This window comes from Mya arenaria, chromosome 4, assembly GCF_026914265.1.
Source record: "Mya arenaria isolate MELC-2E11 chromosome 4, ASM2691426v1".
NCBI classification, from domain to species: Eukaryota; Metazoa; Mollusca; class Bivalvia; order Myida; family Myidae; genus Mya; species Mya arenaria.
In genome coordinates, this window is record NC_069125.1 from 54,221,032 (window position 1) to 54,232,942 (window position 11,911).

The window sequence follows — 11,911 nt, forward strand, 5'->3', positions numbered from 1 at the left end:
TCTGATTGTTGTTCATTTCTGCAGTGCAAACTTGTATAAAATGAAACGAATAAGGTAAACAAGTACAAAAGTTGCTGCAAGATGCAGCAATTGGATGTTAGCGCGGGCCAACTATTGGTTATGCAAGTCTTTATGTAGGGTCAGAACGAAGTAAATAAAGTAAGGGCTAACATTGATTGTAGCTGTCAGTGAAATGAAGTTGCTTAAAAGATGACAGAATTGGGCTGTTGTTTCTGAAATGAAAATAAAACGTAACACAATAACAATTGTACAACTTATGGTATAGCTATGACAGAAACCATAATTGTATCAAATAACTTTATTCATGAACTGTATCAATATACACACACATTTATAAAATACAACATGGTCACAGTGGTGGTTTTCTTTTGGAGTGGCTGATATGATAGCTGAAATGTTAAATATGCCAACATGATTTGGTAAATTCTGGGCTAAGTTTGAAACGTTGAGAATTTGTACTTTGGTGAAATGTTGACTTTAAACAAGAGTAGCACCAAATGTTTATCCAAAAAACTAATTAATGACATGCTGCTTAAAACAATGTTTATTTTTTGGGTAATAATCCGCGAAAAAAAGTTGACCGGTATAATTAAGTGTTACAAAGCCATTGTTTCTAACTGAAACACACATAAAACTGTTTGCTTATGAAACAGGTTTCAACACAATTAAAAAAATACATTTAACATAAACTAAAAGAAGTCGGTTATCCATGAGCTGAAAGAAAGAAATGTGACCATCATTATTAATGTCATTTTCCTTGTTCTGTGGCTAGATGATTTATAGGCATGCAGGATGGAACAAGAAAGCTGTTCTAAGAAATGTGCAACGTGTACATGGTACTAAGTGTGAAAAAAAACCCACCCTGATCCTGAAATGAACATGCTCTTAAGAATAAAATAACATAAATAGTGATTTAAAAGTATGTGGACACAGAGCAATGACTTAGAAAACAGTGATTGAAAAATAATCATATTATAAGCTTTGGAACATACTTAAGAACATATAATATACAGAACATACATAATACACTATATTATTATTACACACAAGTATTTTGAACATACTTAAGAACATATAATATACATAATACACTATCAGTATTTGCATTGTTGGTATTGGTAATAGCCGAAATGACAGAATTGTTTAAATCTAAAGAGAAGATATTACAAGAAGTATTTTTAAGATATTGAAAAGAAATGTATACGGTTCTGAAATGGAAATTAACATTTTTGTCAACACTCAAGTCACATGTAATAGAAGTATGAACATTTTAAAACAAAAGAAAGGCAATGACTCAATAGGAATACAATGATACAACAGGAAGGTAAAGTTTAGGTCAAGACAGTTTTAAGTTTTCCAAAGGAAACAAGTTTTGCATATAAGGACATTTATAGGTAATAACATTATGTAATCAACATGCATTATGCACTTTTAAGGCATAAGATATAAGCAGATGATGAGAAGAATGTGATGCAGGTTGATAGTGGTATGACTAGGAAGGTGATCACTTAATGTGTGTGGAAATATAATGACGCAAAAGATTTATGAAGAAAGTGCTGAAAATTATAGGTTACAATGAAATGAAGTGAGGAATATGTTTTAATACATGAAAAATGAAGCATTTGTACAAAGTTTAGTGGAAGACTATGTGTTAATGTTATTTCGCCTGTAGAACTTCTCAATTCTTTAAAATATGACATTGAAATATAAGAATAAATACTGCATTGAGTATTATTGAAATGTGAACATATGTACAAACAAGAAAGAACATGAGCAATATGACATTTTATATACATTTTGTATACAACAAAGAGTAAAAAGCATGATAACAAAAAATACAACAGAGTTAGTATGTATGTTGGGAATGGTAGAGTTGTACTAAAATGTAATAAACAATAGAAAGAATATTTGTTATAATTTGGTGTAAGTGCGACATATACATTATGACCAATACATGGAATAAGAATGCACACAGACAAATTAACACAATACTAAAATACATGCTGCCACTATTTCACTGAAGTATTCACAATGTACAAGAAGACATCTAGGCAATGCAATAGAACAGGCATGAAAGAAAAGAAAAATGAAAATACATGAAAACCTAGTAATATGTACCTAGTAAGGAAATGCACAGTATTTGAATGTAACTATTTATAGGGTGATAAATATCTTTTACATGGGGGGGGGGGGCTTAATTGACTTAGTTTCAGTTGTTATGTTGGAATTAATTGGGTTGAAAATAGGTATATTTGTTAAATGATTTACTAACTTAAAAGTTTGAAGTTGTCAGACCCAAAACTATAAATGATATGCCTGGAGTTTTATATTATCAGACAGTATAAGCATTGCTGATATGGTTGATAGCCAAAATGCCATTATTTTTTAAAGTTTGAAAACCCATAAATCTAGAAAATGAAAAACAACAACACACAATGGAATGGTTAACGGTCATGCCAAAAAAAAGCAGGGTTAGATGAGAAGTTGAAACAGGCATTCATTTTTAAGCATTATGAATTCTAATGTTTGTAAATGGAGAGTCAGTGCCTATAAAAGAGACAGATTGAACGTTTTGACAACTTTTTTTATTTTTTGACTTGAAAGGAGCCATATTTGGCGAAAATCCATTGAAACCAGTTATATAAGACTGCTGACAAAAAAAGATTGCAGATTTTTATACTTAAGTTCAAAAATTGATGTTTTATGCAATTTTCTTAAACTGTTAGTAACAGCTTAAGCCATAAGACATTACTTTTCAAAAGGAATTATAAAAATCTGTGATTTGATCTTTTGTCAGTAATCTTAAATCATTTGTTTGCGGATATTTACACAAAATTTGCACGTTCCAAGACAAACAATAAAAAAAGTTGTAAAAATGGTAAATCTGTGAGAGTGCAGCTTTAAGCAAAATAGGTAGTAAAGAAGGGTGACATGGCAAAATGACATAGTGATATAAATACAAGTATTTCCTGTAAATTCACATTTTGTAACTGTTTAAGATGTTGAAAAACAGAACATTGTTAAATATATGTACATATAAGACATTAAATTAAACATTATTTGGAATTAAACTTAGCAAAAGCATAGTGATATGCACAGAGCATTATGTCAACATCAGTGTTCAGATAGACAAAACCTTGAGAGAGAAGTCTTATAATACTGTCAAATGTCTCTGATTTTAGGAATATGTTTTGGAAATAATTATTGAAATTGCAGAACATTTAAGAAAACAATAGGAAGATAAGTAATCATTATGATGAAGTAATTAAATAATGTAAAGATTCTGTAAAGTCGTATATGGTGACTTTAAGATATTGGCACAACTGTAACTGAACATATTGACATAATGGTAAAACACAACAATGGCAAAAATGGAAGTACACTATTTTATAAATATCAAATCTCAAATCCCCCGCCACGGAGTGGGGTGGGGATTATTGGCGGATTATAGAAACACTTCGTCAGTCTGTCTGTCCGTCTGGCTGTAACATTTCGTGTCCGTGCTATAACTTACTTATGCATTGATGGATTACCATATTACTTGGTACAAATGTTGTCCTCATACTCGTGACTGCGCTATAAGCTCTTCCTGCATATATCAAGTCTGGTCACAGTATGCCAGCCTTAACTGTTAGCCTTAACTGAAACAGTAATCTATTTTTAGTAACAGTAGCCTCGACCCTAGGGGGCCAAAAAGCATCCATTAAAGCTCTGCATAAACATGCCCCATAAACTAAGTTACCATGTCAACCCTTACTTGAGTTATTCAGTACTTACCATATTTCTATTTTGACCTCTCGGGGTCAAAAACACAATCTCAGGAAAGGTCTCTATAAACTCTTCATATATACCAAATTTGGTACCAATATGAAGAACCTTACTTATGAAAAAGTTATTCAAAAACAACCCTTTTTCTAATAATAGCAACCTTGACCTTGATCATAAGGGCCTCAAACGCATTCCCCAAAAAAGGTCTCCTTAAACTCTTTGCATATACCAAGTTTGGTCTCTTTATGTCAAACCTAGCTAAATTATTCGATACATAAGGTGACTTTGACACTGTCCTAACACCAGCCCACCCGAACAGTGACACAGGTCATTCTAATAAATAATTTTCCCTTTATGAAAATGTGGTTAGGAATATAAAAATGTGCCTTTCAAAAGAAATTAAAAAAAGAGTAAAAAAAAAAACATTCAAGGGCAATAATTTGTATTTAGGCTAACATGAAGTTATGTTCCTTGTTGTAAGATGGTTGTCAATAATTCTGCGAAGTATTAAGTGCATTGAATGAAGGTATAGAATTTTTTTTTTATTAAAATCCCAACTTGCCCTAAAACTTTAACTTGCCCTAAAACGTTAACCTAAGTCATTCAGGGGCCATAACTTGTATTAAGGATAATATAGAGTTATGTAACCTCATTGTGTGATGGTCCTGAACAGTTGTGTGAAGTATTAAGTCAATTCAATGAAGGGTATAGAAGTTATCAATAAATATCCCAACCTGCCCTAAAATTTTAACCTAAGTTTCATAGTCAATCAGGGGCCATTATTTGTATAAAATATGACATGGAGTTATTTTACCTCATAATGTGATGGAACTGAACAACTGTGTTAAGTATTAAGTCAACGGAATGAAGGGTATTGGACTTATAAGTGAAAATCCCTACTTGTTCTAAAACTTGAACCTGCCCTAAACCTTTAACCTAAGTCAATCAGGGTCTATAACTTGTATTAAAGATAATACAGAGTTATGTAACCTCATTGTGTGATGGTCCTGAACAAATGTGTGAAGTATTAAGTTAAATGAACGAATGGTATAGAAGTTATTAATAAATATCCCAACCTGCCCTAAAACTTTAACGTAAATTCGATAGTCAATCAGGGGCCATAGCTTGTATAAAGGAGTTATCTTTTCCCATTATATGATTGCCCTGAACAACTGTGTGGCGTATTAAGTCAATTGAATGAAGGGTATTGGACTTCAAAGTGAAAATCCTAACTTACCCTAAAACTTTATCCGGAAAGCGACGCCAGGGCTAATAGTATAGCCCACCTCATTCTTCAAATAGTTGAGCTAAAAAATGTGATAATATATTTATAACATGTGTTTTCTCTTCAAAAACAGTAAAACAATGTTATGACATCACCACAAAATATATGTATCACTTTATCGAAAATACTTAAGGCTTGCTATTTCATTGATGTTCTGAATTAAGAGTCATTTTCCTTCTTTTTTTAGCCAAAATAACCTAGACATTGATCTTACCTACACTACACACAATATGAATAGCCGTTTATTATATGTTCAAATATTCAAGAATATTTTAGGTAACTGATCGAACAACTTGTACTTCTATATTCCCACTCTTGACCAGTGGTTGTGTACAATTTCAACATACCGGTCAGGTTGCGAGAAAAACAAATTGCCTTGTGTTGATTTGATGTAGTGTCAGCTAAAGCATTGAGGCAGGTTGTTTTGTTAAGAATCAATTGGTCTTTTCACGCTTGCAATGACAAGTTTTCCATTTGCAAACTTTACTCTAGCGTTTATAGGGAAGAGCACTGTGAGGTAGAAGTGAAGTGCAGTATCGTCACCGATTGTTTTCAGTTCAGGTATTGTGACGAGGTGTAACTCAACTGTTGATGATCAAGTTGGAACAGTTTCCGCATTTCATACCTACTGCTGCGTTTGATAACAACCTCAGCTGTGCAATAGTAGGTCACTTGGGTAAGGGACTGGCTCTAACATAGAGGACATTTGTCAGGGTCCATTTAGTTGTTGCCACACTCTAAAAAGATATGATAGGAATTTGTTATGATATCATGATTGATAAGTAAATGTAGCACTGAAGACCTGATAACATGAAACATGAGAAATAAAATAACTCTAAACATTAAACTGAGGTGAAGTTGTTAGGTTTCAAGGTTGATTTCATAAGCTTTTGAAATGTGAATTGACAGTAATTTGCAATTTGATGTCAATTCTGAATCAGGTTATACAAATCAAAGATTGATACATGAATTGCAGAATAATAATTAAGATTAAGTATGTATATACATGTAATGATTTCATTAATCTATTCAGCCATTGAGTTAAACAATTTTGTTAGAAAAGTGAAAAAAATGTTATTAAATTTTTAGGAAGGCTCGTTTAAAGGTCATGTATATCAAAATGATGTCTAAAAAAAGATTATATTGTGAAATAATGTAAGCCTGTAGAGTTATTTTTTTTTAAACGGTATATGAAATTGTGAATAATTGTAAATACATTCAATTATTTATTGAAATGCTTCGAAACATCCATATATTTTGTTTTATTAAAGGTTGAATGTTAATACCAAAAGCAATGCTATTTAAAGTTGCAGTAAAAAATTTGCCTAGCTTTAGTTGTGTTACATAACAAAACAAAATGCAGAAGGTTTTGGATTTCATGTTTAATATAAATGCTGGCTATTGTTTGAAAACCATAAAGTTAACAGGAAATTTAGAAAGAGAACAAACCTGGTTTTGGGCAGTGGGGCAGCACTGATATTTGTGGGCTGAAGAATACTCATTTCTTGGAACTCCTCAGTCCTGGCCCATTATTGTTGGTGCTTTTTTTGTCATCTTGAAGCCCTATCTGTTCAATATATAACAACTCTTGTGGTAGAAACTGGAATGTAGGATGACAAATATAAATATACATTTTATTGAGACAGAATCCCGTAAAACATGTTTATTATTTTAAACTAATGCACCAGTCAATTGCAACCACGGCCCCAAGGTCCGGGGGTATACGGGGGAAAGCCGGGGAAATGAACCATGTTTTTTAACTTTCAGGTGGCCGTGTAGTGCCGGGTGAATGGGATGGTTATGACTTCGCTTTAAATATAGCGGGGAATGGGACAAACCTAGGGCCCCTGGGATGCGGGGGGCATTTTCATTCGGAGCTCCTCGGCCATTTTTTCAAAAACAACCTCGGATGTATATGGACGGTTTACATACTCAAAAAGTGGTACGTTTAAGTCCGCTGCAAATAGATCGCGTAGTAATCTTATTTAGTAGTGAAAATTTATGACTTAACTCTTGGGAATCGTAATTATGTTTGCAATAATACACTTCACTGGCAATCAATTTAAACTGAGGGCAATGAATACAACTCTTAAACACTACATTTAATTAATGCTTTTATTCAAAAAAATACGGACTACTTCAACAGATGTACCGGAATACATCCGAGGTTGTTTTTGAAAAAATGGCCGAGGAGTTCCGAATGGGGCATTTTGAGCGATTTAACAATCTGTTCATCCCCGCAGGACGGGATTTTAGCCAGGGTTGCCAGGACCTATGGTCAGGGTCCTCGCTAATCCCCGGACCGTAGGGAGGGCGTGGTTTCAATTGACTGATGCATTAGTCTAAAAAAAATATCTGGTGCATAATGAAAACGATGCAAAACTTTTTTGCCAAAAGTTTAATGACTACTAAAGTATTCCCTATTATTACTTAGACCAAACCTAGCTTACCATTAACTTTAGGGAAAGCACACGTGAGGTCTTTTATTAAGCAGTATATCAAAGTACGTCTTGCTTCTTCTACAGCTGATCTCGAACTCCCCGTGATATGCGCGCGCACCAGTGACGTCACCACTTCATGTGTAAACAGGTCAAAGAGTGCACTCGCACTACACTCTCCCCCTGTTTCTTTTGTTGGGACGGCACCGGGGTCTGTAGAAGGCTGATCAAGTCATAAGTATCTGACAAGATCACTGCTAGGGCTAGGTCCAACCAGTAAGTTGAACGAGCCGCCGACGTCTACCAAAATATCTACATCAGTAAATATTTTCTTCCAGCACTTCTGGGTGAGGCTACATGGAGTAACCAACTGCAACTAGGTGTTATGGGCTTAACTTTTGTAAACCCATCTACTTCACCTTCCCCCTCCCACCTAGAAGAAAAGGAAGGCAGCTAATCCTGTATTTCAGGATACTGCTTACAGCCGCTGACTATAAGTGTTGGCTGTCATTGATACTTCATGCCCCCCTGGATCCCATGTCCTGCTTTCTGCTGTTGTCGGAGAAGCCTGAGTATCGGGCTCAGTTGAAACGGCTACTTCAGAGACAGCTATTTGCTGAGAGCCCACTCTGTCCACCAGCTTGCCACTGTCGTCACAGACATGGTGTTGTTGCTCTGTAATGTATTGAGCACTCGCTGATCCCCTGTGCACAATCTCACTCTGTATCATTGAGCCCTCCGGCCACGAGATACTATGTGCCCGTTGTGTACTACCCAATGTGGCTGTAGCCCCCACTCCCTGACAGACGCTCCCGGATGCTGGGTTCACGAAGGCGCGACCTTCCCCAACCTCAGCCTTCTGCGCTGTCATCGGAACTACATCTACCTTCCGGGAAAATGAACCACATTGGTTGTCAGCCCTCACACAATAATTACAACCACCGCAAGGAAGATCTCCAACTGCAACTCCAGCTACATATGAATTGCAGTGACCAGGATGTGACTTCTTTCCTGATCGGCACTCCAAGACCATGTTGAACTGAGCCAATTCCTCAATCCAACAAGCTAACTGATCCTGCGGTTCTTTGTAATTCAACAACCAAGTCAAACTTGAGTGGTCGGTCCGGACCTTAAAAGGTCTTCCAAGCAAATAATGTCTATACTGCCGAGTAAATCTTACAACTGCTAACAGCTCTTTTCTCGTAGTGCAGTATTTCTGCTCTTCTTCCGTTAGGATGTAACTGCCATAGGCAATGACATGTTCTGTACCATTCTGAATTTGCAAGAGCTTCGCACTGACAACATTGTCCGACACGTCGCAATTCAGAACAAACTCGCATACCGGTTTTGCTAATGCTGATATGGATTTCAACAAACAAACCTTGACAGGAGGGGCAAGTACTGTACCATCAGCTGGCAGAGTACCTGGTGTCAAACAAGGAGAAGGTGTTTCGCCTTGTTCTTCTGACTGTATGTCATTTGTGGTCTCATTTAATGAAACAATGACTGCAGACGGGGCGTCTGGTAGTGAATTGGATGGTACGGTCTCATTAGAAACAAGTTTGCTACATACCTCGTTTCGCTGTTCTGGGTTTGAGCCGGAGTATTCTTGGGTCAAGGATTGGCTCCCTATCCTGACCCTTTTGCGTTTAAAACAAACGCCTTAAAGTCCTTCTTGTGGGGACATTCAGCGATCAAGTGCGAATTACTATCACAAATGTAACAGCCATACGTACCTCGCGGACGGTTGAAACGCTGCTGTCTGCTACGCGGTTGAGTGGGCCTAGCTTCTCCAAGCCGCTTCACCTCTTCTCGCAGACTCTGTAGTTCTCTCTTGAGAACGCTCATGTCTAACGCAGGTCCAGAAGGATTCTGAACGGCGTAGACATTTGCTACATCTTCGTCATAATCTACTGCTTTATGAATAGATTTTTTCTTGCCCATAGCACTCTTGGAATGCTGAAACAACCTGATGTTATTCATGGCCTCTTCAATGGTTGTATACTTACGCATGAAGGTGCTATGACCAGCTTCTCGATCTTGCAGGCCTTGACAGAAGCGGTCTATCGCCTGCTGGTTTGTGAAGGTCTCCGGCAGTGACCGGAAAGCTTCAGCCGCTAACTCTTGTACCCTATCTGCCCAGTCTTCGATACACTCACCTTTTTCCTGGGAAGCGTCAGCGAACTTGGCTTGCGCAGAGGCGGGAAACTCTGAGCCGAACCGCTCCTTAAGTTTGCTCAATAAAGAACGGTAAGGCATTTTTGGACTGCATTGAAGCAATCGAGCACATTTGTCGAGTGCCTTCCCTGACAAACAATGTAATAAACAGAGTTTACAATCATCTGTACTCCAGCCAAATGACTGTGCACACTGCTGAAACTTCATTTCGAATGAATGCCAGCTCGATTTACCATCATATACCAGAGATTTAGGTATATCCTTCAATGCATGACTACCCTTGCGCACAGAGTGGCCATGAGGGGACGCCTGTACTACCTCTTGGGGGTATTCCGCATGTTTTTGCGAAATATGGTCCTTATCAGGTAAGGAGGAGTGTAACTTGACTTGCTCACTCTTTATCATTGGGGCTTGTCTAGTGTCGGACTCATCAGTAGATGAATCAAGACGGTGAAGGGACAGGAGTTTGGAGTGAGGTAACCGACTGCTTTTATGCATACGTACCTTTTTCTGTCGGGTACTGTATGAGCGAGGGATACCAGACGCTGACTGGACATCCTCGTCACTGTCGCTTTCTCGCAGTCTACCCAGGTCCAACCTTTGTTGAACGGGGTACTGGGGTTTCAGCTGTTGTGGTGTTGGCATATAGTGGTGGGCCATTGGAACAGGGGCATTTGTCTGATTGTTAACACTGGGGCGTGGCAATACATGATCAGATTTATAGTGCTGTGGGACACTAGGTAGCATTGATGTAAGTTGATCAATGCGGTCATTCAACTGCTTTTGTGCAGAGGCAACCAAGGTCTCAAACCCGTCAACCTCTGTCTCAATCTTTGAAACAAGAGGGGTGGTATGGGATGTTTGTACACCTAGAGGAGGTGGGCAGGTGTTGCCGACCAAGTCTCTGTTTGGGGTGAAATCCAACTCTTGCATGACAGTGTCCGGCAGTTTATGCCGAAGCATTGTCTGCAAACTTTCTGGTGTGAGATTGCCATAATGCTCACGCAAATCCACAATAGTAGATGCTAACCTTTGGCAAATATTTGGAATTGTCTGCAAGTCTTCAACAGACAAGAAGTTTACAAGCACTTTATTACTGGCCATGCTTACAAATCAAATGCTCCTGAGTAGAAGATTAACTTGATTGTACAACTACCGACCTTGTTTGTCTTCTGTCCGGCTACTCTTCCCGTCCGAAAAGTTGCTAAGGACGCTGAAAAGGCCTCAAAAAACAAACAAAAGCAAACGAAGGGGCCGGGTTAGTGGCAGTCCATGGAGACTACGACGTAGAATCAAATAATCAACTGGTAAGACCAGAAGAAAATTAACAATGGCCAAAAACTGACGAAAAAATGTGGCTTCAAACGCGGGAAAATTCTCGAGGAAAATTTGCCAACAAAAGTTGCAGAATTTCAGCAACAATTGCACTGGAACGGCTTAATAAAACACCGCTGCCACCATTAAAGTATTCCCTATTATTACTTAGACCAAACCTAGCTTACCATTAACTTTAGGGAAAGCACACGTGAGGTCTTTTATTAAGCAGTATATCAAAGTACGTCTTGCTTCTTCTACAGCTGATCTCGAACTCCCCGTGATATGCGCGCGCACCAGTGACGTCACCACTTCATGTGTAAACAGGTCAAAGAGTGCACTCGCACTACACTACGAACAAATCACCTACAACTCGTTATATACAGACTTACATGCAAACTTTGCGCATGCATTACAAAGAGGGGCTTGAAATATCATCCCTACCATTTTGACTCATTGAGTTAGACGCGTAAATGTCCAAATAGAACGTTTTTTGTTGCAGTATTTCACTTCGAATCACCCTCTCGCAATTTTGACCTTGACCGCACACTCGCCTATGTCTGAAATGCAAGAATCGTTTTCATTGGACGGCTGTCATCCCTGGTTTTAATGACGCAATTTGGGAAAGCCTTCAAAAGTTGTCCAAAATGAAAGTAGAAATACCGCAAAAAACGTGCTACTGTTTAAATCGAAAGACACGAAACCTACTTTTAAAATTATAAATATAAAATAACAATAGTTTTTCAGTTCACTACGTAAAAAAGAACATGATAATACCTTTTCCCGACCGCCAGCGTGTTGACCTCGATATCCCTAGTCTACTGGACGCTTGCATCTGACCCGTGTCATAACCGGGTCATCAGATAATAGACTGGTTCACCGATTTTCTAAGATTATTGTAAGATAC

The 11,911-nt window shown here is 37.7% G+C and overlaps 1 protein-coding gene and 1 long non-coding RNA gene across 2 annotated transcripts; both read right to left on the reverse strand.

Moving 5' to 3' along the window:
* Nucleotides 1-4,953: 4,953 nt before the first annotated feature.
* LOC128231420 (uncharacterized) lies at nt 4,954-6,667 on the reverse strand. The gene is made up of 3 exons (XR_008260365.1): nt 6,524-6,667; nt 5,700-5,811; nt 4,954-5,096 (listed from the first exon to the last, which is right to left on the reverse strand). It is a non-coding gene; the product is annotated as an uncharacterized LOC128231420 (long non-coding RNA).
* Nucleotides 6,668-8,603: 1,936 nt separating this feature from the next.
* Nucleotides 8,604-10,794, reverse strand: LOC128230920 (uncharacterized). Its single transcript, XM_052943347.1, has one exon. It carries the CDS (start codon nt 10,792-10,794, stop codon nt 9,142-9,144), a length of 1,653 nt encoding a protein of 550 aa, XP_052799307.1. The 3' UTR covers nt 8,604-9,141.
* Between the last annotated feature and the right edge of the window lie 1,117 nt (nt 10,795-11,911).